At 44.1% G+C, this 25,228-nt stretch overlaps 1 protein-coding gene across 2 annotated transcripts; it reads left to right on the forward strand.

Moving 5' to 3' along the window:
- Positions 1–86: 86 nt before the first annotated feature.
- Positions 87–24,955, forward strand: RNF149 (ring finger protein 149). 2 transcript variants are annotated; one of them, XM_060169984.1, is made up of 7 exons: positions 87–692; positions 10,141–10,391; positions 12,686–12,754; positions 15,311–15,393; positions 17,625–17,721; positions 20,963–21,161; positions 23,826–24,955. In XM_060169984.1, the coding sequence occupies exons 1-7, from the start codon at positions 236–238 to the stop codon at positions 23,867–23,869; spliced, it is 1,200 nt and encodes a 399-aa protein (XP_060025967.1). In that variant the 5' UTR covers positions 87–235; the 3' UTR covers positions 23,870–24,955. The 2 variants fall into 2 exon arrangements, with proteins under 2 accessions (XP_060025967.1, XP_060025968.1); XM_060169985.1 differs by lacking the exon at positions 20,963–21,161.
- The last annotated feature ends 273 nt before the right edge of the window (positions 24,956–25,228 follow it).

The following is a 25,228-nucleotide window of genomic DNA, read 5'->3' on the forward strand; positions in this document are numbered from 1 at the left end:
CTCCCCCGCCGCCCCGCCAGGTGCGCGTGCGCCACGGCCCCGCCCTCCGGCCCCGCCCCGCCCCGCCCGCCGCTCCTTCAGGTGCGCGTGCGCCGCGGCCCCTCCCGCCACCGGGACTGGGTCTTCCCGGGCTCGGCAGCTGGTGTCGATTATCTCTGCGCTTTTCGGCGGCCTGGCACGCCAGCGCCCTTCGGCTCCCGCCCGGCCCTCTCCCGGTCAGCCCGGCGGCGGGGCCATGGCGTGGCGGCGGCGGCGGCGGCCCGAGGCCCGCAGCGGGGCCCGCGGCGCGCTGGCGCTGCTAGCGCTGGCCCTGTGTGCGCCCGGGGCCCGGGGCCGGGCGCTCGAGTGGTACTCGGCCGTGGTGAGCACCGAGTACGTGGACCCGCAGACCAACCGGAGCGTGCGGAGCGTCTCGGAGAGCGGCCGCTTCGGCGAGAGCTCACCCAAGGAGGGCGCGCGGGGCCTGGTGGGCGTCCCGCGCGCCGAGGACCGGGACCCCGAGGGCTGCGCGCCCCGCACGCGCTTCCTCGTGCCCGGCGGCCGGGGAGCCGCGCCCTGGGTCGCGCTGGTGGCGCGCGGGGGCTGCACCTTCAAGGACAAGGTGTTGGCGGCGGCTCGGCGGAACGCCTCGGCCGTGGTCCTGTACAACGAGGAGCGCCACGGGAACCTCACCGCGCCTATGTCCCACGCGGGTGAGCCGCCGGGGCGCGGGGACTGGCTGGGCGTCCGTGCGCCGCGGTCCCGGCCGACCGCCGGGTCCTCCGGCGGGACCGCGAGGGGCGGCGGCGATGGGCTCTGGCCGAAGGGAACTACGAGGGAAGCGCTAGGTTGGCTCGGTGTGATCCCCGGGGGCTCTTAGGAGGGAGGCGAGCCTAAGGACAAGATTAGATCGTCTCCAAGTGGAGGGAGTTGCGCTGTGCAGGAGGGTGATGGGGAGAACGGAAGAAATTAAAACCCGCAGGAGGAGGATTGTGGTTCTCGCCGGCGGAAAGTCTCATGATTCCTAATCATGGATCCTTGCCATTCGGCGTTCCCCAAAGTCAGGTGGCGCAGGAGTGGAAGCTCTTTCCCAGGGCATTCCAGGGTCTGGCTCTCCCTTCACCATGTAAGGTGGTGGCTTGGTGACACTCTGGTGTCTTCACTTTCATAAAACATGTCAATATTCTGAACTTTTGAGTGGGACAGTCTGGATTCAACTGAGTCAGAAAACCTGGCCTTAAGTTGGGGTATGTTTTCTCACTTGCTAAATAGAAGGTTATAATACTGGCTCACCTGCTAATCAGATCGCTTGACACTTGAGTTTAGTTGAAAATTTTAAAGTTGTGATCATACAGGAAAAGATCTTGCTCTTGGGACTTCCCTCGTGGTCCAGTGGTTAAGACTCTGCCCTTCCGCTGTAGAGGGCACGGGTTCGATCCCTAGTCAGGAAACCAGGATCCCACAAGACACATGGCTTGGTCAAAAAAAAAGAAATTTTACTCTTTGCCGGGTGACCCTTCCCACACACTGTTCTCTGGGGCAACGGGTTGCATCGTCAAGCAGTCATGAAAGTTTAAAAGGTGCATTTTGCAAGGTTATCATCCTTAGGACTGAATTCCAAGTGATAGTCTACCAATACACAGCAGAGTCGGAAGGCCTTCGAAGAACACGACTTATTCTGAACTTACTGGGATTAAAATCTCTTTAGAGAGTTTCTGCTGCTGCTGCAAGTCAGACATCCTTTTTCCTGTGCTTTTGGTTTTTGTTCTGTTTTGGCTTCTTGAATGCAAGTTCAGAATACCTGTACAATGAGGACAGGAGAGTGACTTTGCATTTGGCCTACTTTAGCAGAACGAGGGAACATAATTCTGTTGAGACGTGAGGAAGTGAGACTGTTAGAACCACGCTTTCGAGATGTTGACGGCCAGGGCTGGGGAGGTGCTAAAAAGTGGGTGGAAACCCATAGGGCAGGGAAGGGTGGGCTGGATGGCAGCCACGCATATTGAAGTTGGATGGAGTGATCTGGTAGAGGTGTAGGTTGGAGAAGAGGTAACAGAAAGAGTCAGGTTTTTGAGAAGGACAGCGGCTGGGTCCAGGATACTCGTGGAGGGGTTGTCCTCAGATAGGAGAGGGGAAATTCCTCTGTTGCAACAGAGAGGAAGTGGGTTTGGGGAGGAAACGGGAGCAGATGTCCCCGTGGTGGCACTGGGCGATGTACCACCTTTGGTGCAATTATTCCAGTTGTCACCGTACCCAAGTCACATCTCTACCAACCTCTCGTGAGAAGTTCTGTCAGAGTTCACACAGCGTTCCAGATGCATCCTGTGGACACCTGCCAAAGAAAAGAGGGCAGTGTGTGAGGGTTCTCTGGTGCTGGGGCCTTGCAGTCCCTTCTGAATGATATCGTAATGGGGACTTTTTCTTTTCCATGGCAGGCCCATCAGCCTATGGTTTTCTAAATCTGTTTACTGCATTTTTTCGTAGTGACATTCACGTCCTTCCAGGCTAATTACACTTGTTCTAACCATGGTTCAGTAACCTTGCTTGCTTACATTATTGACATACAATCTATCCAGGCCCAGAAAACACCCAGGCCCAGAATGCCCTGGGAAAGAGCTTCCACTCATTATTGACATATAATCTCTCCAGGCCCAGAAAACACCGAATTGGTATTTATTTTACATCTTCTTCCTGTGAGCTTCTGTTGCCATTATCAGTGTCTATTCTAGCCTTTTTACTGTGAGAATAATTCTGTTTGAGAAAAAAGACAAAAGTAACAGCATTAGGAATTTTTTTTTTTAATGTATGAAAGTTCCCAGTGCAGAGTCGGTATTCTCCGCTTCTTCCTCCCGACAGCCCTTCGAGGTGGGTACTTTAACCCCGTTTTACAGATGAGGAAACCGATGACCAAAGAATTTAAATGCCTGGCCCATGGTAACACGGTGATCTATGGCCAGATCATTCTTTGTTGCAGGGGCCTTTCCTGGCCTCTACTCACGAGATTCCAGTTGCGTCAACCAAAAATGTCTCCAGATATTGCCAGATGTCCGGGGGCAGAGGGGATGACAGTAGCATCCAATGTTTTGAACCACTGACTTAAAAGGAGGTGAATTTGGTGTAGTGTGACCAATGGGTTACACAGAGGAGACGCTGGAAACAGGGAATCCACTTAGACCAGTGTCTAGTCCAGGTAGAAGTGTGAGAGCCTATACTGTAGTGGTCACTAGAAATGGAAAGGCATGACCCTCATTCTCAGAAGGTGGCCCCACTGGGGACAAGGGTACAGCTGTTTCATGGCGTTTTGAGAATGGACTAGAATTAAGAATGGAGTGAGTGGAATTAAGTCAGAAGAGGAGACAGCTTTGATGGACTAGAATTTGAAACGTTACACAGAACGTTGACGGCAGCTCAGACTTTGCTTTCTCGTGTTTTCTGAGAGTGTGGACAGGGCCAGTGTAAAGCACTGATCGGCGGTTCTGTGCTGGGGCTCCACAGAATAGGTCGAGGTGGCTGCCTGTAAACTCCAATCATGATAGTCTCCTCCCAAGTCTCAGAATTTCACCAGTTTTTCTTAGACCTGTTGCTTGACTAGAATCCAGTACAAGGTATTTTGGATTTAAATCAGTATTTTATTGTGGTTCTAAAATAAATCGTGACTTTAAGATAATATTCTATCAGGACATCTGTAAGGACCGTTACCCTAACGCCCAAGGTTGGTTCCCTTTACTTCGGCAGATGGATATACAGCGGCCGGTCTGGGCCAAGTATGGTGCCTGCTTGGGGGTAGAAACGCCTAAGACGTGTGCCGGGACTTTGAGGAATTCCCAGCCTAGTGGGAGCGATAAACAGACCTTTCCAGGCAATGTGGTTTGGACCTCGACAGAATTATATGCACAGGTACTTAGAAAGCATAAGGGAAGGGCATCCGATGCAGAGATAGTGCAAAGATGATTAGAAGTCAGTTTGACCAAGAAAAGTAAAAATTGATGTAAGTCAGACCATTGAAATGAAAGCTTTTGGAGAGGGTCGGCCTCGACGTGGTGATTGTTAGTTAACAGCAGGCTGCTCCTTTAGCTGACATCTTGAGTGGCTGTTTAGACTGGCCCTTTAGTGCTGTCAGCAGTTTACTGAGTGCCAAGGACCGGCAGGGCTTAGAGGTGTGTTTGGGGAAGGGGCCGGAGTTGGGGTGGAGGGAGATGACACAGGTGATGCGAAATCCTTACCTCAGGAAAGATGTGCGTTTTGTGTTTGCAGAGCACGGTGAATAGTCTCTTATGAGTGAATGAAGCCCGATGATCTTGAATGCTGCCCTGTCGCAAATGACCTAGACGTTTAGATTTGAGAGTAGAATGTGTTTCGGTGCCCTAGGAAGAGATGGTACCTCCCAGCCTCCTAGCAGGTGGGATTAACTCAGTTCCCAGCCAGATGGAGTGCTGAAGCACAGCTTAAGCTGATGAAGGCATCTGAGTGTGTGTCTGGTACGCGGGGTGGAGTGGGGCTGTAGAACCTTCTGGGTGAAGGGAGTGGCCTCGGAGAGGACTGCAGGCCTGAGGCGACAAAGTGAGGCGTTCTGGGAAGCTGCAAGGAGATCGCAGGAAGATTGTTGAGTGCTGTACTCAGCAAACGCAGAATATCCTTGAGCAGGCCGGGTTATGCAAAGCAAAACTCATCCTAGCCAACCAGAAAGACATTTCTGTTCGCATGACGGCTTCCCATTTTGGAGACGTTTCCGCTCATATTTGGTGTACTGTTTCCCCTGCACAGGGAGTCTCTGATAATTCTCCTTATTGGGTCAGTTCAAGGATAATACCGGAAGATAAACCAGTTTTTCAGGTTGATTCATTTGTACAGAAACCCTTCTGTTGGGCCATCACTGTGTGATGCTGAGCGCAAAAACTAATAAATAAGAACTGTAGTCCTTGTCTAGTGAGGGGGCGGGGCCCAGGAAGACATTCTAGCAGGAGGGTGGAAAGAGGTGTACTTCAGAGGCATTGCTGCATCTTAAAAGATTTGACCAGGAATTCTCCAGGTTTGGGGAGGGGGGTGGGAGGGATGGAGAGAATATGGAAGTTAAGTTATTGGAAAAAAGAAAACCTGAAAGGTCATGGGATTCTCTAGGAGATTTAAAATGTATTTCTCGCTGCCTGCATCTAGAACAGAAATCTAAGCCACTACTTTAAATATTTTAGCAGTTCCCATCTCCTTCAAGAGAGTGTTGAAATCTACTTTAAATAGTTTCCTAGGGAGGAGGAATGGTACACTAGACTCAAAGGTGACCCTCCAGAATGTTGAAGCTATTGACCAAAACAGATTTTCTTTTTACATTTTTTGTTTGTTTTTGACAAGGTGGTAAGGGGAACTGTTATTTCTCAAGTAGGTTTATGATGGTGTGCTCTGTTTGAGACCTTATGCGACGCCGATGTGTAAGACAGAAATCCAACAGACTGCCTTCAAGGAGTTTAGCGGTGAGGTCTGTAGGTTCTTTTGGGGAAGGCCGTGCATTGCACAGGGTGACCTTTTTCGGTCTAGTGTGATTGGTAGCACTGAGGCCTGGGGAAGAAACACATTCAAAGGGCTTTTTCTCCCCTTGTCCCAAGACTCTGCGCGTCTGTGTCTGGAGAAAGCACAGGCAAAACGTTTGCTTTGGCAATCAGCCGTGACTTGCGCTCTTGTGCCACTAGGGCTCTCTAGGACTGGCCCCCGGTACATCCGGAGGGGAGGGCAGGGCCAGACGCGGGGCCTGTGCTCGGCACCCCTTGGGGTTGTGCGCCCAGTGACCCTGAGCTAGTGCATGTTTACTCAACTGCCCTGCCTCCAGTTCATCCCACACGTGCCCCAGAAGAGCCAGTCACGGGATCGAAGAAGTCTTCATTCCGAGTTTTTAAATCTAAAGTAGTTCCCAGAAGCAATCTTGCTGCTATAATTAGAGTGTAGCAAAATTTAGCACTCAGTATTTTTTTTTTTTCAATTTCTTGTAACTTAATGAACTAAGAGTTTCCTAGGTGAAAAATTTCAGATTGATACTGGAGGTGTTTTCCGTCCCAGCTGTCCTGATAATCACTGCTTGTCTGCAGCCCCTGCCTTGAGGTTTCGGGTGTTCTCTGCTCATCCCCCATCTCTCACTCATTTAGACAACAAATATTTATTAAATAGTTACTACGTGCCAGGTTCTACATGAGCCACTGGGGTAATGAGATAAGCTGGATACATTTATGTGTATTTAGTCACTAACCGAACTGGGCCAGTCACCATTCCAAATATGCTCTTATATGATGGTTTCACAGCCCAGAAATCTCCCTTCTTTTGCTTGGGGAACTTTTCCAGTCCGTCAAGATGCACTGACTTCCCTGGGAAAAAGTTCCCTCCCACCCCAGACAAAATGATCAGTTCATTTCCGCAGTTTTCTGTTATTCTACGTTCTCATTAGATAAGCGACAGCCCCAAATAGAAAAATTCTCATCCCCATTTTACAGCTGAACAAATACTTTCAGAGCACCCAGGCAGTGGTTGTCCGAGGGAGATGTGAGCCTGGCTGGCCCTGGAGCCTGAGTCCCCCCGAATGAGGAGGCAGGGCAGAGGCACACGTAGGAGCTGGGGCTTCAGGCCCTGGAACGGGCTTTTCCAGGTGGTGTGTGACATTGAGCAACTCTTTTTTTTTTTTAATTGGAGTATAATTGCTTAACAGTGTTGTGTTAGTTTCTGCTGTACGATGAAGTGAATCAGCTATGTGTATACATATACCCCTCCCTCTTGGACCTCCCTCCCCCCATCCCACCCATCTAGGTCATCACAGAGCACCGAGCTGAGAGCTCCCTGTGCCGTACAGCAGGTTCCCACGAGCTAGCTATTTTACACATGGTAGTGTATTTAGCCCTCGTCTGTAAAATGATTACTCGACTCTTTCTGCCTCAAGTGTGAGACAGAGTGAAAGTGCTTCAGAGTTGGTTTTCCCCATTAACACACAAAGGTCATTCTATCATCAGTACCAGAAACTGTAACTGTAACTGTAGCATAGCAACATTTTGTTTTCTGTATAAAAGAGAGACAGGTACCTGGGGTTCATTATACTCTCCTTTCTACTTTAGCACGTGCTTGAAATTTTCCACGAAAGGAAACTTTTCTTAATTTATGGAAAGGGCTTTCAGCGTATAAAGCACCACGTAATCATAAGTGGTATAAGTATCCTAATGGTTTCTGTATTTGTCTTTCTCAGCTAGGAGATGTTTATTTCCCTGAACGCAGGAAATGCCTTGCTCCTTATTAAGTCTCCCCAGTGATGATGTAGTAGATTGTGTGAGTGCTCAGACAACTGGGTTACTTGCCAAGGAGCACTTTTAGGGCTGGGTCATAGGATCGGCCTCCAGACAGCAGCCACCTGAGAAGGGTGCCCTTCTGGGTTTTCAGTAACTAAATCCCCACGGCCCAGGGCGGATTTGCTACAGATTAAATTTCTCTCTATAATAAAATAGTGTGAGAATGTGGTTTCACTGTACTGCCAGAGAACAGTCTTTAAATGTATTTTGTAAGTTAGTTTTTGAATAGGTAATATGTACACCTGATAGAGAATTTTTCCTGTGTCCAGCTCTCCCCCCGCCTGGAGGCAGTCAGGTTCCCCGGTCTCTGGGGTAGCCTTCAGGGGGATCTGTACTGATACCGCCACGTAGACCTCTTGTCCACACAGTTTTACGTGCGGCTTTTTTCCTCTTGTGTCTTGACTACCGTCACTATTAACAGAGCTGCTGCCTCAGACTGTGTACACGTACTGTAAGTTACATAACTATTATTGATGGGCATTTATATTTTTATTTTTTTAATTTATTTATTTTCGGCTGCATTGGGTCTTCGTTGCTGCGAGCAGCCTTTCTCTAGTTGCGGCGAGCGGGGGCTACTCTTCGTTGCAGTGCACGGTTTCTCATTGCAGTGGCTTCTCTTGTTGCGGAGCACGGGCTCTAGGCACTCGGGCTTCAGTAGTTGTGGCTCGCGGGCTCTAGAGCGCAGGCTCAGTAGTTGTGGCGCACGGGCTTAGTTGCTCCGCGGCATGTGGGATCTTCCTGGACCAGAGCTTGAACCCGTGTCCCCTGCATTGGCAGACGGGTTCTTAACCACTGCACCACCAGGGAAGTCCCATTGATGTACATTTAGGCTGTGATAGCAAAATTTTAGAAAAAACACTGGCAATAAATATCTATGGATTCCTCCTGTGTACATACATAAGTATACCTTTGGAATTAGTTTCTTGGATCTGGAATTGCCGGGTCAGGGAAACGTGTGCGTTTAAAAACTTTTAGTAGCTGTTGCTCTCCATGCCAGGTTGTAATAATTCACTCCCCCAGGAAGAGTGCCCGTTTATACTTGCTCTTGCTGATATGGCGTATCGGACTTTTTGATGTTTGCCAATCTTTTAGGTGTGTTTTCATTTGTACCATGATTTTTCATATGTTTAAATCCTTTCTGGGAGGAGTGATTGCTAATATGTACTGGATTTCTTTTGGGGGTGATGAAAGTGTTATGGAATTAGGTAGTGGTGATGGTTGCCCAGCCTTTGTGAATGTACTAAAAACCATTGAATTGTACACTTATTTAAAAGAATGAATTTTATGGCATGTGAATTATATGTCACTAAAGATGCTGTTTTTTTTTTAAACCCATTTGTGTTTTCTGCAAACTGACTTAATTTTCTTTCTGTTGCTCTTTTTCTTATAGGAAATTAGCTTTTAGTCTTTGTTACGTTCCATGTATTTTTTTCCCCATTGACCAGTTGCTCTTTTGATCTTGAGTCCTTAATTTTCCTCTCTTTTAGCCAGTGCAGAAAATTTTTGTTTTTATATAATTGGTTAGTTGCTCAAATCTTTTTTTTTAAGAAGTTTCGAGGTGATTTTTTCACACTTGGAAAGGTTTTCCTTCAATATTACTTTTTTTTTTTTTTTTTTGCGGTACACGGGCCTCTCACTGTTGTGGCCTCTCCCGTTGCGGAGCACAGGCTCCGGACGCGCAGGCTCAGCGGCCGTGGCTCACGGGCCTAGCCGCTCCGCGGCATGTGGGATCTTCCCAGACCGGGGCACGAACCCGTGTCCCCTGCGTCGGCAGGCGGACTCTCAACCACTGCGCCACCAGGGAAGCCCCAATATTACTTATTTTTTAATTCCCATGTTTCTTCTGGCTCTTTTATGTTTTCTCTTTTTTATATATTTAAATCTTGGATTTGGTTAGAATTTGTTTTGGCTTAAGTTGCAAAGAAGGGATGCAGCTTTTTTAGTCTCAGGTGATACTCAGTGGCACCCACACTGTTTTTTTAAAAAATAATCCATTTTACCCCATTGATGTGAAATTCCACTTTTATCGTTTACTGAATTCTTTTATGTATTTGGGTCTAGTTTCTGGGCTTCTTATTCTGCACCATTCTGGTTGTCTTCATATGCTACTACCACACTGTTCTAATTACTTTGACAACAAAGGCTAGTCCAGGTTTTACTGTTTACAAAGCTTTCCTGATTGTTCTTTATTATTTTTCCCCTAAATGAGCTTTAGAAGCAGAATTTTTAAGGTTTTTAAAATCCCATTGATAATTAAAAAAATTAATTTATAGATTCGTGTAAAATTGGCCATTTTATCCCTTTTTTATTTCTCTTATTTTTTTGTCTTATGTCTGCTGGTGTCCTCAGAACAAGATGAAATAATATCGAGCACAGTGGAACTTCTCCGACTGCCTCCCTGAGTTAGTGGGTGTGCTTAGGCATTCGTATTAATAGTCACAAGTTGAAATTGGTCTGTGTGGTTCTTATGTTGGTTTTTTGCTACCATGCTTGGTTCTGTTACCTTAGAAATAATTTTAAGGCTTCTTTTTATTTTTTTCAATCTGCTGTGGAGCACTTTAAATGTCATTAATGTTACTTGCTCTTTAAAGGTTTGGGGGTAGAACTCACCTGTGAAACTGAACGGGGGGGGTGGGGACGGCTCTTGCTTTCTAGGGGGTAGTTCTTAGTGATTTATTCTACTTCTTATGCAATCAGTGTTTTCTCCTTGGAGACCAATGTTGGTAACTTGGGTTTTCCTAGAAAGTTATCCATTTTATCACAGTTTTGGTTGTATGTGCATGGAGCCATACTTTCTCTGTGTCTTATTTTGTGTTCTTCATATTTGTTCCTTTGTTCTTTCCTGCAGGAACAGGAAGTATAGTAGTCATTATGGTTAGCTACCCCAAAGGAAGAGAAATTGTGGATCTGGTGCAGAAAGACATTCCGGTCACAATGACCATAGGGCTCGGCACCCGGCACGTACAGGAGTTCATCAGCGGTCAGTCCGTGGTGTTTGTGGCCATCGCCTTCATCACCATGATGATTATCTCACTAGCCTGGCTAATATTTTACTATATACAGCGCTTCCTATACACTGGCTCACAGTTTGGAAGTCAGGTAATTGTCTCTTTAACTTTGCTTTTTAAAAGATAGTTTGTAAATATTTCCTGTATATATTGCTTGAAATTATTGGACAATATTCTTAATTTCATTATCACTCACAATATTTAAGTATTAATATGGGGTTTTTTGAAATATAAATTTATTTTTATTTATTTTTGGCTGCGTTGGGTTTTCGTTGCTGCGCGCAGGCTTTCTCTAGTTGCGGCGAGCGGGGGCTACTCTTTGTTGTGGTGCGCGGGCTTCTCATTGCGGTGGCTTCTCTTGTTGAAGGAGCACGGGCACTAGGTGCGCGGGCTTCAGTAGTTGTGGCGGGCGGGCTCAGTAGTTGTGGCTTGCGAGCTCTAGAGTTCAGGCTCAGTAGTTGTGGTGCACAGGCTTAGTTTCTCCGCGGCATGTGGGATCTTCCCGGACCAGGGCTTGAACCCGTGTCCCCTGCATTGGCAGGCGGATTCTTAACCACTGCGCCACCACACCAGGGAAGCCCCGGGGGGGGGGTTGAAATAAGTTTTAAATTAGAATATATTAAACTTTCTGTTCTGTGGGAAATTGGGTCATGTTTCACTCCTGCAGAGACCCTCTATCCTTCCCAGATGTAAAGAGATGACAAGAAAACAAGGCATGAGGTGGGGGGGACCTGGTTCTGTGTTTTGAAAGAGAATGGGCTTCCCTGTCTCCATGGTGGAGCCACGTTCAGAGCCATTTATCTGCAGAGACTGGTTCAGTAACCGGGGAGACAAGGGCCCTCTGGGTTCCCCACTCACCTGTTGTCTTGAGAACCGCCCCCTTCCTGGCTCTGCAGGCAGTAGATGGTCATTTCTGGGTCATCTTCCACCTCCGACTCGGAAGCCTCTGCCCTTTTAGGGACGTTAGCAGATGAGTGTATGGAGCCCCTTCCGCAGCTGATGACGTTCTTACCAGTAATTAAACATAAGATTGGTTTCTTCTAAAAGGGACGCCTCTTGCACTGTTGGTGGGAATGTAAACTGATACAGCCACTATGGAGAACAGTATGGAGGTTCCTTAAAAAACTAAAAATAGAACTGCCATACAACCCAGCAATCCCACTACTGGGCATATACCCTGAGAAAACCATAATTCAGAAAGAGTCATGTACCACAATGTTCATTGCAGCTCTATTTACAATAGCCAGGACATGGAAGCAACCTCAGTGTCCGTCGACAGATGAATGGATAAAGAAGACGTGGCAAATAGATACAATGGAATATTACTCAGCCATAAAAAGAAACGAAATTGAGTTATTTGTAGTGAGGTGGATGGACCTAGAGTCTGTCATACAGAGTGAAGTAAGTCAGAAAGAGAAAAACAAATACTGTATGCTAACACATATATATGGAATCTTAAAATAAATGGTTTTGAAGAACCTAAGGGCAGGAAAGGAATAAAGATGCAGACATAGGGAATGGACTTGAGGACACGGGGAGAGGGAAGGGTAAGCTGGGACGAAGTGAGAGAGTGGCATGGACATATATACACTACCAAATGTAAAATAGGTAGCTAGTGGGAAGCAGCTGTGTAGCACAGGGAGATCAGCTCAGTGCTTTGTGACCACCTAGAGGGGTGGGATAGGGAGGGTGGGAGGGAGGGAGACACAAGACGGAGGAGATATGGGGATATATGTATATGTATAGCTGATTCACTTTGTTATAAAGCAGAAACTAACACACAATTGTAAAGCAATTACACTCCAATAAAGATGTTAAAAAAAAGGTTTCTTCTTCAGACATGGAGTTGAAATAAGTATTCTTTAGCAACAAAACAGCTCTTAAGTTAACATGTGGCTATTGTGTACATTAGGACTTCAGTGGTAATTTCTTCTTTTTAAATTTATTTATTTATTTTTGGCTGCATTGGGTCTTTGCTGCTGCGCGTGGACTTTCTCTAGTTGTGGCGAGTGGCGGCTACTCCTGGTTGTGGTGCGCGGGCTTCTCATTGCGGTGGCTTCTCTTATTGCAGAGCATGGTCTCTAGGCGCGCGGGCTCTAGAGCGCAGGCTCAGTAGTTGTGGTGCACGGGCTTAGTGGCTCCAGGGCATGTGGGGTGTTCCAGGACCAGGCCTCGAACCCGTGTCCCCTGCATTGGCAGGCGGATTCTTAAGCACTGCGCCAGCAGGGAAGCCCTTCAGTGGTAATTTCTTAAAATTAGTTTCATTGTAGTCATCTAACTTTGCTTTTTAAATGAAATTTTTCCACATTGCTTATATTATAATATATGAATTTTTTAAATAGTGACTTAAATTTTTCAATAATAAGAATGTTTTTCCTCCCTAAGAGCCATAGAAAAGAAACAAAGAAACTTATTGGGCAGCTTCCTCTTCATACTGTAAAGCATGGAGAAAAGGTAATATTTTCATAGTTTTTTGTTTGTTTGAATTAAACTGAATACTCAGTTCCTCAGTCACACTGGCTATATGTCAGATGCTCAGGTGGCCACACTGGCTGGACAGTGCCCACACGTCCATCCTCCACCTGTCGGTCAGACACAGGTAACTCTGAAGAAGCTCTGGTCTCTACCGGAGGCCCTGAAGCTTAAATCCATCTCCATTAAATCTCACACTCTCTGTCCATTCTCTCTGAGACTCCTTTAATTACAGGGAGAAAACACAGGGATTTGTGGAGAAGGGGAGAAAAGATATTTTTAAAACTTTTTAAAAAAGAAACGTTTCACATGGCCAACCTGAGACGTTTAAAAGGCCAAAATCGTACCAGAGTTCAGAAGCATTTTGGAATAGGACAAATCCTAACGAAATCTCGGAACCTCAGGTTCTTAGAGGATAGATTCCTTAAAGGAAAACAGTTGCTAACGCAGGAATAGTTATTCTCCTAATGGTCCGTTTACTGTGCTGGGAAATGTTGATGGCTGTGTTGACATAGATAGCTATGCGTTGGTTCCACTGTTTCCACTTTCGTTTTATCTCCCTGAGTTGTTGAGATCTAGTCCATGCCGATCCCCCAGTCTCCACTCCCCTGTAAGTGCATTTGGGTCCACATCTCCTCCTCTGACCTACTTAAAGGATTAAAGCTTCAGAATAACACTCATTAAACCTATAGACCTTTGACTTTAAAACTTTGGAATCTGATATTAATGGTTCATGTGGAATATGTAACATATTCTACTCTTGGAATTGTACTGTCTGCTTCATTCTTGCCCGAATGCCTTACATTATAATAACAGTGAATTTTCATAGTTGGCGCAAGGTCGTGCTTTCTTTCCATGTAGATGTATTAAACAGGAGAAGTGTTAAAAAAAAAAAAAGAAAGAAAGAAAGAAATTCCCGTCTCATGGGAAGATTAACATCTCATTTACAAATCACGAGGGTCCCTGGGGAGAGACTCCAGCAAATGCCTGGGACAAACTGCATTCGGCTGGCAGTTCCGTGACAAGCATGGAGTTTTATGTTCCTCTTGAAATGTGTCTTCTACTCTCTGTGGCAGGAAATCTGTCCTTAAATATGAGAAGACATAGATTTATGTGTGTCTAATTTACTGCATGGAGTCTTTGAGAACATAAATTAATTGATATCCTCTTCGTGTACAGAACATTTTTGAAAATAGGCTTCTATGGACTGTTTTTTGAAAGTTGTCAGCAATAATGGTTAAAAAAAAAAGGGATTCATAAATGGTCCATGAGGTACACAGGTGGATTTTCTGACAATTTTACATTTTAAACTTGTACAGAAAAATACTGTGTTTTTTCTTAAATCTGCATCTTGTCCAGTTCTGGAGACTGTATTTTCTAATTTTTCTTTTCTTGTGAACTTGATCACAGTAATGTGTAAGCTTGTAAACCATTAGGGAAATAATTATTTCATCATCCTTGCATGGCATGTGAAAAAAAGGTGATAATGTGTAGTTGCAACATATAATTGTAAGTGCTGTTACAAAGTTAATTTTAATACAGTCTTTGATAGCAGTATCTACATGTAAAATCAGTTTTTACTGCTTGCTTGTTAACATGTGACCTACGTGGCTAAAGATATTTTTAAAGAATTCCGTGATGACTGTGAAGCTGTGTCCCATAAAATTAACTTGCTAAAGTTGCAGGCACTGATTGGTAGCTCCTGAATCCCCATCCCAGAGTCCTGGGAGAGAGAATCTCATTGGCCTGTTTTGGGTCAGGTGATCAGGCTGGCCATGCCTACTTTGGTAGATGGGCTGAAGCCAGGTGGGTATGTCCAGGGGGTACCCAGGGAAGTGGGGGAAGGGCTGACACCACCAAAAAGGTCTGTGACCCACAGATTCTCAGAAGTTGAAATTTTGTCACAAGACTGCTTCTTCCCCAGCAGTTTTTGTTTCTTTTTACCTTTATTAACTTGATATATGAAAAAAGGAACTTCTTTTAATTTATGGTTCTTTTTTTGCTAGTGAGGTGAATACATTCAGATATTTAGCTATTTGCATTTTCTCATCTGTAAGTTATAACTCTGTTCTTTCACAAATTCTAATGAAAGTGCTTTTGTTTTGTGTTTTTAATGATTCCAGAAAACAAGTAGCTAATTAGATATTCATTCTTTGTTTTACGTTTGAAAAATAATTTATTTTATTATAATAAAGCAGGCATTTGCATTTCTACAGCCCTTAAAATATGATCACTTAAAAAAATGAACAGTAGCCTAGAATTTAAACATAATTCGTGTCTGATTAGGTAGATGATGAAATTTTTTCTTTTTCAGCCAAATTCTTTTAAAAAAAAATCCCTTGATAATGGTAAAAATAAATACCAAGTAGAAATTATCTGTGTGTAAATTCAGGATGTACCAATGTAGAGTAGAATTCATCGTTTTACCCAGGTTGTAGTGAGTTTTGGTTTTGTTTTGTTTTTGTTGTTGTAGTGAGTTTTACCAAGCGTATACTGTATACTAAGGATATAGTAGATTTTTTCCTCTTCTTTCTACAGGGAATTGATGTTGATGCTGAAAGTTGTCCAGTGTGTATTGAAAATTTTAAAGGAAAGGATGTTATCAGAATCCTGCCATGCAAGTACGTTCTCTTACTTCCTGAGATGTTAAAAAATTACTGACAAGTTTCAGGTTTCTGACCAAAGAGTGAACATGTTTTTCATGATATGAAGACCTTGCTATCAGGTGATATCTTGTGATCATCTCACCTTTTAGAAAAGAAGCTCGAAGTCTTCAAGGCGCCTCCTGTATTGTTTTACTTTAGAATTGCTTTGCTTGGAGACTTTAGGTGACCATTAAGACCCATTATGTCCTTTTGTCATAGATTGGCTTTTTAGTCTTTTAAGCAAGGCTTCTTTAGGGTCCTGGGAATCTATACTATCCATTGAGCTATTCAGGTAGGTGAAGGCCCTGGGGGTTAGGGCCAGGAGCAGCCCGCAGATGTGCCTCCGGCTTTGCTGGGTTTTTTACTTTTAAATATTTTAATACTTAATGTTTTGAACTAGTGAGCATTTTCCCAGACATTTATTAGAAATGTTATTTTTAAAGACATTTCCTGGTTATGTATCTTTGTCTACTATTTTCTACCGAGATGTCTTTTTTCTTAGATTCGGCTCTGCTGTTATTGGCACCCTGGGTTCGGGTTCTTTTGGGGGTTGTGTGAAATAAATATTCCTCCCTTATTTCATTAATTTATTTTCTTTAGCAACAGGAAGTTATGTTTCCTTTTTAATAATGAGATACTTTGTTAACTTTTTTAAAAAATCGCTTTGTTAGCAGAAAGGTGTACAAAGATTATGTTTTAAAGCTGGTCAGTTTTAATTATACTTCCCACCTATTCGAAGCAGGTCACACGCTAAAATATAATTATGTCTTGCTTTATGTTTGCAAAGTGTTTTTGTGTATATCCCAGTACTTTATAGGGGATTAAGTTCTCAGGAGTTCTGTAGAGGAAATGAAGGCATGAAGATCAGAATACCAAAATTAATTTCCCTGCATGAAGATGGTGAACTTAAATCTCCAGGCATTTATATGGGTGGGTGTGGTGGATACTTAGTGAATTGGGGTTAGTGTCGGGTGATGGTGTCCTGTAGAAAATTATTAAGATAGAGAATTTTTACTCTAGGTGGGCTTTAGGGCACGTCTTTGTGACCTGGATGCCACACAGTGAGCAGCCTGAGGCCGATTTCCTTTTATAGGAAATCCAGATACTCCTGAAGGCGGAGCTGGGATTTGCACTGGAGCTTCACAAACAGACGAGTTTACGTGTGCGCTTATCCTGGTCTCCTTCATGGGGTTTTATTCCGTCCATCCCCGTTTCCTCCTATGATTTATATCAGCAAATTTCCGAATAAAGCCCACGTGTTGGTTTTGTTTTTTCACAATGATTCCAGTGGGTCAGTTTCAGTTTGAGGATGGAAAGGTCACAAGACAAGCTGGACTGGACCATGTTCTGTCCTTACATGCTGTGATTTTTAACTGCACTGGCAGATTTCCCTTTGAAGGAAAGGTCTTCAGACAGTGACGACAGTAATAATAATGAAAAATTACTGAGGATTTATTGTGCCCAGCACCCTTGTAACCACATCACACGTTTGCTCCTCAGAACAGCTGCAGGGTAGGTGCAGAGTGGCCTCAGGATCTAGTTCAAAGTCACAGCATCAGGACGCACAGCTGGTGTCTGAGCCTCATCTGTGTGGCTCTGATACCCACAGCTGCTTACCTGCAGTACAGGTAGAGAATGTAGGTTCATCACAGAGGGAGGGGAAGTCAGCCAATGAGGACAGTCAGTAAAAGAAGAAAATTCATATGTGGTTTTTCTTTTTTTGATTCTGAAAGCGATATGTTCATTCTAGAAAAATGCAGATGCTGCAAAAATACATAAGACCAAAAAATAAGTGTTTTTTTAGCCTGCAAGCCGAAGATGACTTGTTAATATTTTGTTGTATTTCCATTGGAGTCATCTTATAGACTTATATCAGATACTATCAGTTTAGTATTACTTTGTTACTATTAGTTTACTCTTGGGTTACTTAGGCCGCGTTTATTCCCAAATAAAAATACATCCTAGCATGATGTGAAAATAAACCATGTTATTTTTGTGCAGCGAAGGGGGTATTTCCCTCCACACGCCAGGTTCTGTTTAACGTGGAGAAATAGCATAGATGGCTCCCTAGGGTGAACGGATAGACTGGAATGTTGATTTGATAGCATTTAACTTGTAATGAGCAGATGAGTTGGTGGAATGTGTTGTTTCCTTTATAAGATATAAACATTTATTTTAAAACATTAACACATACTTAATTTTTTTAGGCATATTTTTCATAGAATATGCATTGACCCATGGCTTTTGGATCACCGAACGTGTCCAATGTGTAAACTTGATGTCATCAAAGCCCTGGGATATTGGGTTTGTTACATTTTTGTTTATATTCAATCTCTGCACCCCCGTTCTCCCTGAGTGATTGGATTCTGTTCCTGACCAGAGGCAGGAGTGGACTAAATGCTCCTTCTAGCATCCTGGTGGTTCCTGAAGAAAGTTTCCTCTTTATTAGAAGTGAATTCTTAAGACATTCCCCAAAATCAGGGAACTAAATTTGTGATTACAGAATAATGTGCTAGGTGTTTCCTTAGAGTTCGTACTTAGAGTGGTACCTTTGATAGATGTCGGTGTGACGCTGCAGGGTGTATAGGTGCTAGTCAGTGTCATATAAACAGGAATGACTGTAAAATGTTTGAAACGGAAGGAGCCTCGTGCACCACACGAGGAAGCTAAAACGCAAACCTCTTAACACCAGCTCTCCCGATGCTTGGGTTTCAGAGTCAAGATGCTGCGGGGAGATTTATCCTGCACCCAACGTGCTCCATCACTTTGTGATACTGAGATGGTCCTAGACCTTCCTCAGAAAATAGAGACGGGAGGGCAGAGTGAAAGAGAGCGCGTCGTGGTAGCCACGCACTGATGCCTTACACGAGTTATTACACTGACTCTTCCAGCCCCTATGGGAGGGAAGCGCTGTGACTCTCCTCATTTTACTAACTAGAAACTCGAGCTCAGAGAGAAGTAGCTCCCCTAAGGTCACATGGTGAGGTAATAGGGAATCAGCTTGCAGGTGCAGGCTTGCTTAATTCCAGTGTCCAAGCTCTAAACTACCCTCCTACCCAAAAGAGGGGAGGGACATAGATGGGGGAAAAAGCCCAGATCTTCCTAGATTGTTATATTTTTAGAGTCGTCCTATAATCTATTAATGTCTCAAGATATTCTTGATTAAATATAAATAGTTTTGAAACAGAGATCTTTGAAAGAAGGAATTTAAGTATCAAATATATTTTTCTTGTTGCTAAACAGAGGTTTGGGCAGCGTTTATTACAGAGGTAGAAACTACAAAGAGGTTTTTTATTATGATAATGATTTTATGTGACTTAAAGCCATAACAGCCTTCAAGGCTGCAGGCCCCCTTTGGAGTATTTTTCATTTTCTAGTTCAGCGTATCTTCAAAAGAGAGCTGAGGAACCACGCACTGCCTTAATAACCAGTGTGATTTTCTGTGAGTTATAATTTTCAAGTGTGAGTTCCAGAGGCCTCACCGTAGGTACACGGAGAGGGAGGCAGCAGGACTGTCTTGCTGGAAAGTCATCCGCCTGGATGTCTGGAAGATGAGCCTTTGCTGTAGAATTTCTAACATTCGTTGCTGCGTAGTCTTGGTAACTGGCGGCTCTCCCCAGCGTGGAGGCTCACCCCCGACTGCCTCACGCCTTCCTGGGACCACATTTGGAACAGTAGAACCCAGGGAGCGAGACGGGTGTTTTCTTGGCAGTTTTCCTTCTTCGTCTTTTCCTCTCGTAGATACGCTCTGAAGCTTCTTTTCTTTTCTTCGTCAGTCAGTCATTTTAAACCTCTTTTCATTTCTAAACCTTTGTGCAAAAGGCATTTCACTGACCTTAGCGTTGAGACTTTAATCCTCGCGAGTTTTGCTTTTCAAAATATATATTTCATGTGTTAAAAATCAAGACTCTTCATTTTATATCAGGTTGGATTGCTTTCAGAATGTTCAATTTCAGAAAGCTAGAATATGTGTCCCCAGAAAGCTTGCTTGCTTTTTTGAAGAAACCTACAGTAACTTTAAATCAAATTTAAGAAATTAATTTGTCTTGCCTTTAACTTTTTTTTTTAATCCCTTGACAAACCTGCCATTGTCTCTGGGCCCATTGGCCCCTCCTGCGTTGGATTGTAGAGATAGTTATGACTCTCATATGGTAACTAGTTCTCATTTCCAAGAAAATGAGCAGGTGAGAGCGGCTTTGAAGTGCCTCTTGTCCCTGTTGTGTTTGTTGGCTTGTGGGGCGCAGGCATTCATCAGGGGAGTGATGCGTAAGGTGCTGGGTCTGAACTTGGCTCCAGGGAGATGAAGGGACAAGACTCAGGCCTCCTGCCCGCAGGCTCCTGGGGGGCTCCGCTTTCTGGACTGGTGGGTGGGAGCCGGGCCTGTGGCCCACCCCGCTGGCCAGGGAGGCCTGTTTGAAGAGTGTGGGCACAGAGGAAGGCGGCCTTGACCCTGCCAGCTGCATGTGGGAAGGGACAGGGAGGGCTTTTTAGAGGCACGTCTGAGCTGCGTGTTCAAGGGTTGTGTATCGCAGGGAGTGACCAGGTGGGGTTTGGGACGGGCAGGTAGTTCAGTTTGGCAGGTATTTAGACAAGTACCTGGAAGAACAGACTAGGGTGGGCTGTGCGCAGTCCGGATGCTACAGCAGCTCGACAGGATCTGTCGGTTGGTGCGTCACGAGTCTGTTCTGCAGGTGTTCGGTTGCCTGTGAGAAGGCAGGGAGCCCGGGAGTGAGGAGAGGGTTCCAGAACACGTGTGGAGCCAGCCGTGCGGGCGGCAGGGCCCCTGGCCCCGAGGGCCCCAGGAGCGGGCGGCAGGGCTGAGCCAGGGCTCGCAGGGACACCCCCCCAACGCACGCACCTTCGGTCGGTCACTCGGCAGCGGCTTCGGCCATCACGACACAGCTTTGACCCCGGCGTGAATCAGGAAAGGGTTCTGGATGGCCCCTGAATTTCGAGACTCGGACGTAGTGACGCTTGTAGAGTCTCCCGCCCTGACTTTCATGATCTCCTTTTCTTCTTTGAAGCAGCAAATGGGGAAGCGAGGCAAAGTGGCGGCGGGTAGACACCCTTTCTGGAAGGAAGGAGCAGAGTCGGTTATCTTCAGGTGGACGCAGGCACAGCCTGCAGCCCTCTGCTGTTCAGAAGCCTGCTTGTCTCCGAAGCCCTGGCACCTGGCAGCCATTAGGGCAGTCATTCGAGCTCAGGGCTCCAGCCTCAGTGATGAGCGCCCAGCCAGGCTGCTCAGAAAGGCAGCAAAGTGCATTTGTGACGAAGCTCCGCTTTCTGTCAATAAATAGTTTAAACGGTAGCATCGTTTGCATCGAGGGGAAAAATGGTTTTTAGAGGAAAAGGATTTAGGTCTTGAAAAGCTGCTTATTGAAGAGTGCTCGTTTTCTGGTGATGCTAAATAAATAAGACACTGTTGAGCTTTTTTGCCATGTTCATGTATAAAAGTAAATATTTTGTATGAATTAGGAGCAAAAGATGATAGATAAGCCTGATCGTGTTACTGAGAAAAGGTATTTTCTTTGCTCTAACTCTCAAGGGAGAGCTTGAGGACGTGCAGGAGACGCCTGCCCCAGAATCGCCCCCCGGGGGCGTTTCGACTGCAGATCTGAGTCTTACTTTACCAGATGGTGACAGAAGTGACGCGGGCAGCTCAGCACTGCCCACCACCAGCGACTCCGCCCCACCTTGCGAGGCCAGTTTTAAAGAGGATGCAGGTGAAAACACGGCCTTGCTGGGTGAGTCTTTTGCGGGTTCTCAAACAAAATGATGTTATCGGTGGTTGAAAGAAGGTGAAGAAATACATAAGGTGCAGAAAAGCATAAAGGAAGAATGATAACCATGACCTCACACCTGCAAATACCATTTTAACATTTCCATAAATATACTTCAGATGCTTTTTCTGTGTTTAAGGATGGGGAGAATATCATTCATGTGCCGTTAGGTGACCTGTTGTTTTTTTTTAATTTTTGGCTGCCTTGGATCTTTGTTGCTGTGCGCGGGCTTTACTCAGGTTGCGGCGAGCGGGGGCTACTCTTACGTGCAGTGTGCAGGCTTCTCTTTGCAGTGGCTTCTCTTGTTGCAGAGCACGGGCTCTAGTTGCGTGGGCTTCAGTAGTTGTGGCACGCGGGCTCAGTAGTTGTGGCATGCGGGCTCAGTAGTTGTGGCATGCGGGCTTAGTTGTTCCATGGCATGTGGGATCTTCCGGGACCAGGGCTCGAACCCGTGTCCCCTGCATTGGCAGGCGGATTCCTAACCACTGTGCCACCAGGGAAGCCCAGGTGACCTGTTTTTTCCTCTTAATGTGTGAAGCTCTTTCTGTATCAGTAGACAGGACACATGATTTGGTACAGCTGCGTAGTATTACATTTTGGATTCACTGTAATTCCTGTAAACCACATCCTGCTGATGGACTTTTGTCATCAGTAACACTGAAATCATTTTGTGTATACATTTACCACCTCTCTGTAAAATAATGAATTGCATTGTTTTAAATTACTAATGCAATTATCTTCTTTTCATATTTGTTGGTTATTTATATTTCTTTTCTGAGTTGCCCATTATTTCATCCTTAGCTTCTTTTTCTATGGAGAAACTAATTTTTCATACTGATTCTAAGAGCTCTTGGTTTTTGATTTTTATCTAGTCTAGCTTCTCATTCTTTCATGATTCTTTCTGCCTTTGACAGCACGCTAACTTAGGAAAATCTGTCTCATCTGAGGGTTATTTATTTAAATTTTACTGACATTTGTGGCTTTGTATTTTACGTTTAAATCTTTAATCCGCATTGTTTAAGGGGAGATTTAACTAACCTATTTTTCCCAAATGTTTAACCACTTGTCCATTGTTTAGTGATAATGACTTGTGAATAAGTTTTGATATTTGAAAGGCAAGGCAAATTCCTTCATCTGTATTCTTTTTAAAAAAAGAATTCTGAACTGTTCTTCATTTTTTAAGATTAATCTTAAAATCAACTTGCCATGTGTAAGAAACTCCCATGAGAATTTTTATTATAGTTGAATTAATTTACAGGTTATTTTAACTGGGAAGAATTGATGCTTCTAATTTTGAATTTTGCCATCCTGGAAGAGGAAGCATATTTTCCCAAATCGGTAGTATTCAAACTGAATCGGTTTGTCTTTTTTGTCCATTTTTAGAATCTGGGAGGCAAAGACAGAAATATGAGAACTTAAGTTTTAAACCAGTACCAGAAGAAGAAAGAATGCATTGTGTAAGAAAAAGGGAGAATGAATTTCAGAGAATGAGGAAGTGGAAAGGTGGATTGTGTAGGAGTTCTCCTAAGCAGCTCTCCTGCTGGGACTCTGCCTTGTGAGGCAGAGAGTTCCATTTATAAATGTTTATAAATGCTTCTTGTTTTTAGGAATTCCATTGCTTTGTGCCTAAGTGCACACCATTGTTATTTTTTTTTTACCGTTGCCTTCAGGCTCCAGAAAGGAAATGAAATTTGTTTCCTTTAGTACTTGACTACCCTTGAGATATTTCAGGACAGGTAAAACTCGTATCCTCAACTAAATTTCCAAGTATTTGTTCAGGTAATTCATAATTCACTCAGGTAATTTGACAGGTAATTTATATGTCAATGTTCTTTCTACCCTATAATTGGATCGTTTGAGAACTATTGGAAAAGATCAATTCTTTTAAGCAGACATTAGTACTTTAGTGTAGTGTTAGTACTTTAGTATAATGTCTGCTTATATTAGTATAATTAGTGCAATGTAGCTTTACTCCTAGCTGAGCTAACATTTGCTCAGGAGCGCCTAGGAAATGGATGCGGGGGTTATTAACGGTAGCCCACTCCCTGGAGGACGCGTCTGCCCGAGGGGGCTCCTCTTTTGTCTGCTTGACCTCAGGTCTGATTGAGGAAGTATCCTGTCACTGTAAGAAACCTTTTGTGCTGAAATTATCTTTTACTCCTCTTCCTAGTAACATCCAACTGGATTCGAAGGCTGGTTTGAACCTCTCTGTGCCTCAGTTTCCAGTCTTTAGATTGGGGATAATACAATACTTGTCTCTAGCTCATAGGGTCTATATTGCCCGGTAAATGCTAGCTACTGTTGTCATGGGTGGTGACACCATTGCTATGTGTTTGAAAACACACTCTAATTAATCCCACCAGCGCAGCCTGTGTCTTTTCTATAGCACCGTGCTGACCACATAAATACTCATTAGGCTAATGCCAGAAAACCTCTCATGCTGTATGTGAGGAGGGTGTTTATATATTTCCTTGAGTGTCTGGAATAGGTTGTCGTTTTTCCATGTAAATTTTATTTAAAATTTTCCGTAATTTGTTTCTTGAACTATGATCTCCAAATCTAACAGTGTTTATGTAATTAAAGTTCAGAATATACCAACTAGTGCTGGCTTTTGTTGTTCTGTTGCAGAGACAAGCAGGAGTGACCCTCAGCGTGAAGGACCCGTCTCCTAGCATATAACCTGCCGGCGGTGTCACGGACAGAGCTTGGGCTTGAATTAAAGGACATTTTATTTTTTTTACTTTAGCACATAGTTTGTATATGTGAAAATAATGTACATTCTTTTACCTTTCAGGTTCTGATTTGATATACAAAGGGCTAAGATACTTTATTCTTAAAGAGAATTTTTGATTAGTCTTCATATATTTATCTACTAAAATGTACCATAAGATTCTTTCTTCTCAAGGATGGTTCTAGACTAAGCACATTGAATTCAGACTAGTTAAAATGGAGTTGTGTGATTATATTCAGTAGTTGATCACATGAGTTTTCCTGGAGGAAAAACTTTAGAACATGAAACTTGTAAATGTGATGAGAGAAATCTATCGCTTCCTTGCACCTCTGTACTATAGAGAGATTTCCAAACCTTAGAGCACTTTCATTGTTTTTTATTTGGAGTTATGGGAAAAGCACTGGTTGACTTTAGGATTTGCATTTCTCCCTCTCGTTACCTAATTTCTAACAACCTTAATGGGGAGGAAAGTTTTGTCCATTTTTTTCTATACAAATAAAAAAAGCTACGATTCCGTACTGCGCACGAGCATGAAGTTCTTCATTGCTTGTTAAAGAAATGGAGTAGACAGACTCTGATGGACTCTGATGTGGCGTTTTTGGGGGTAAATGGTGAATATACCGATTCCAACTGCAGTTTAATCTCTACAATTATAAAGCGTGGTAGATGGGGACTTTCCATTGCTGTTGTAAGAAAATAAACAAGTAACCGGTTTCCTTGATTAATTTTAAAGCAGACTTAATGGCGGTGACCTTGTTTAATCATCTCTTCTCTCTACTCTTGTTTGCTGTTCTTCCTTGGCAGTGGAGGTGGAGGGAGTGGGCTGTTCAAGCTTTCGGGGGCTGCTTTCTAAATTGATAAAGCGATTAAACAGACACATACACTGTCCTCACTTCTTAGAGGTGGAAGTCAAGGATGAGGAAGAGATTTTTTTAGAACTTGAAATTGTAGCCCTTTTTCGTTTCCAAACTAGTTACTGTGTGTATCTGTGTGGGTAAAAATACATGTTTATTAAGAATACATAATTTTTTAAATTTAAATAATTTATTTTTATAGCTGTATCTAAGTGTGAAGTTTATATAGCTTATTTTTTTCAAACTATTTACTACACTTTGATTCCAGCCACTCAGTGAAATACTAGGTGAGTAAACAGTGGAAGTAAACTGAGGCCAGTTTCCATGTGAGGAGCTATTGGAATAGAAGTTGTCTTACTTTGAGCTCTCATTTCAACAGACAGCCTCAGTAGGTTTCCATAATAGCAATTATCTTTGAAATCCGCCTTCTGTGGTGCATTGTGGAT

The sequence above is a fragment of the Lagenorhynchus albirostris genome, chromosome 13, assembly GCF_949774975.1.
Source record: "Lagenorhynchus albirostris chromosome 13, mLagAlb1.1, whole genome shotgun sequence".
Classification (NCBI taxonomy): Eukaryota; Metazoa; Chordata; class Mammalia; order Artiodactyla; family Delphinidae; genus Lagenorhynchus; species Lagenorhynchus albirostris.

Bases quoted from the DNA above. Each gene is read 5' to 3' on its own strand.
- RNF149 (XM_060169984.1), top strand. From the start codon at position 236: ATGGCGTGGCGGCGGCGGCGGCGGCCCGAGGCCCGCAGCGGGGCCCGC. The intron at 15,394-17,624 runs GTACGTTCTCTT...TAATTTTTTTAG, and splicing joins ATCAGAATCCTGCCATGCAA to GCATATTTTTCATAGAATAT. The intron at 21,162-23,825 runs GTGAGTCTTTTG...GTTCTGTTGCAG, and splicing joins TGAAAACACGGCCTTGCTGG to AGACAAGCAGGAGTGACCCT.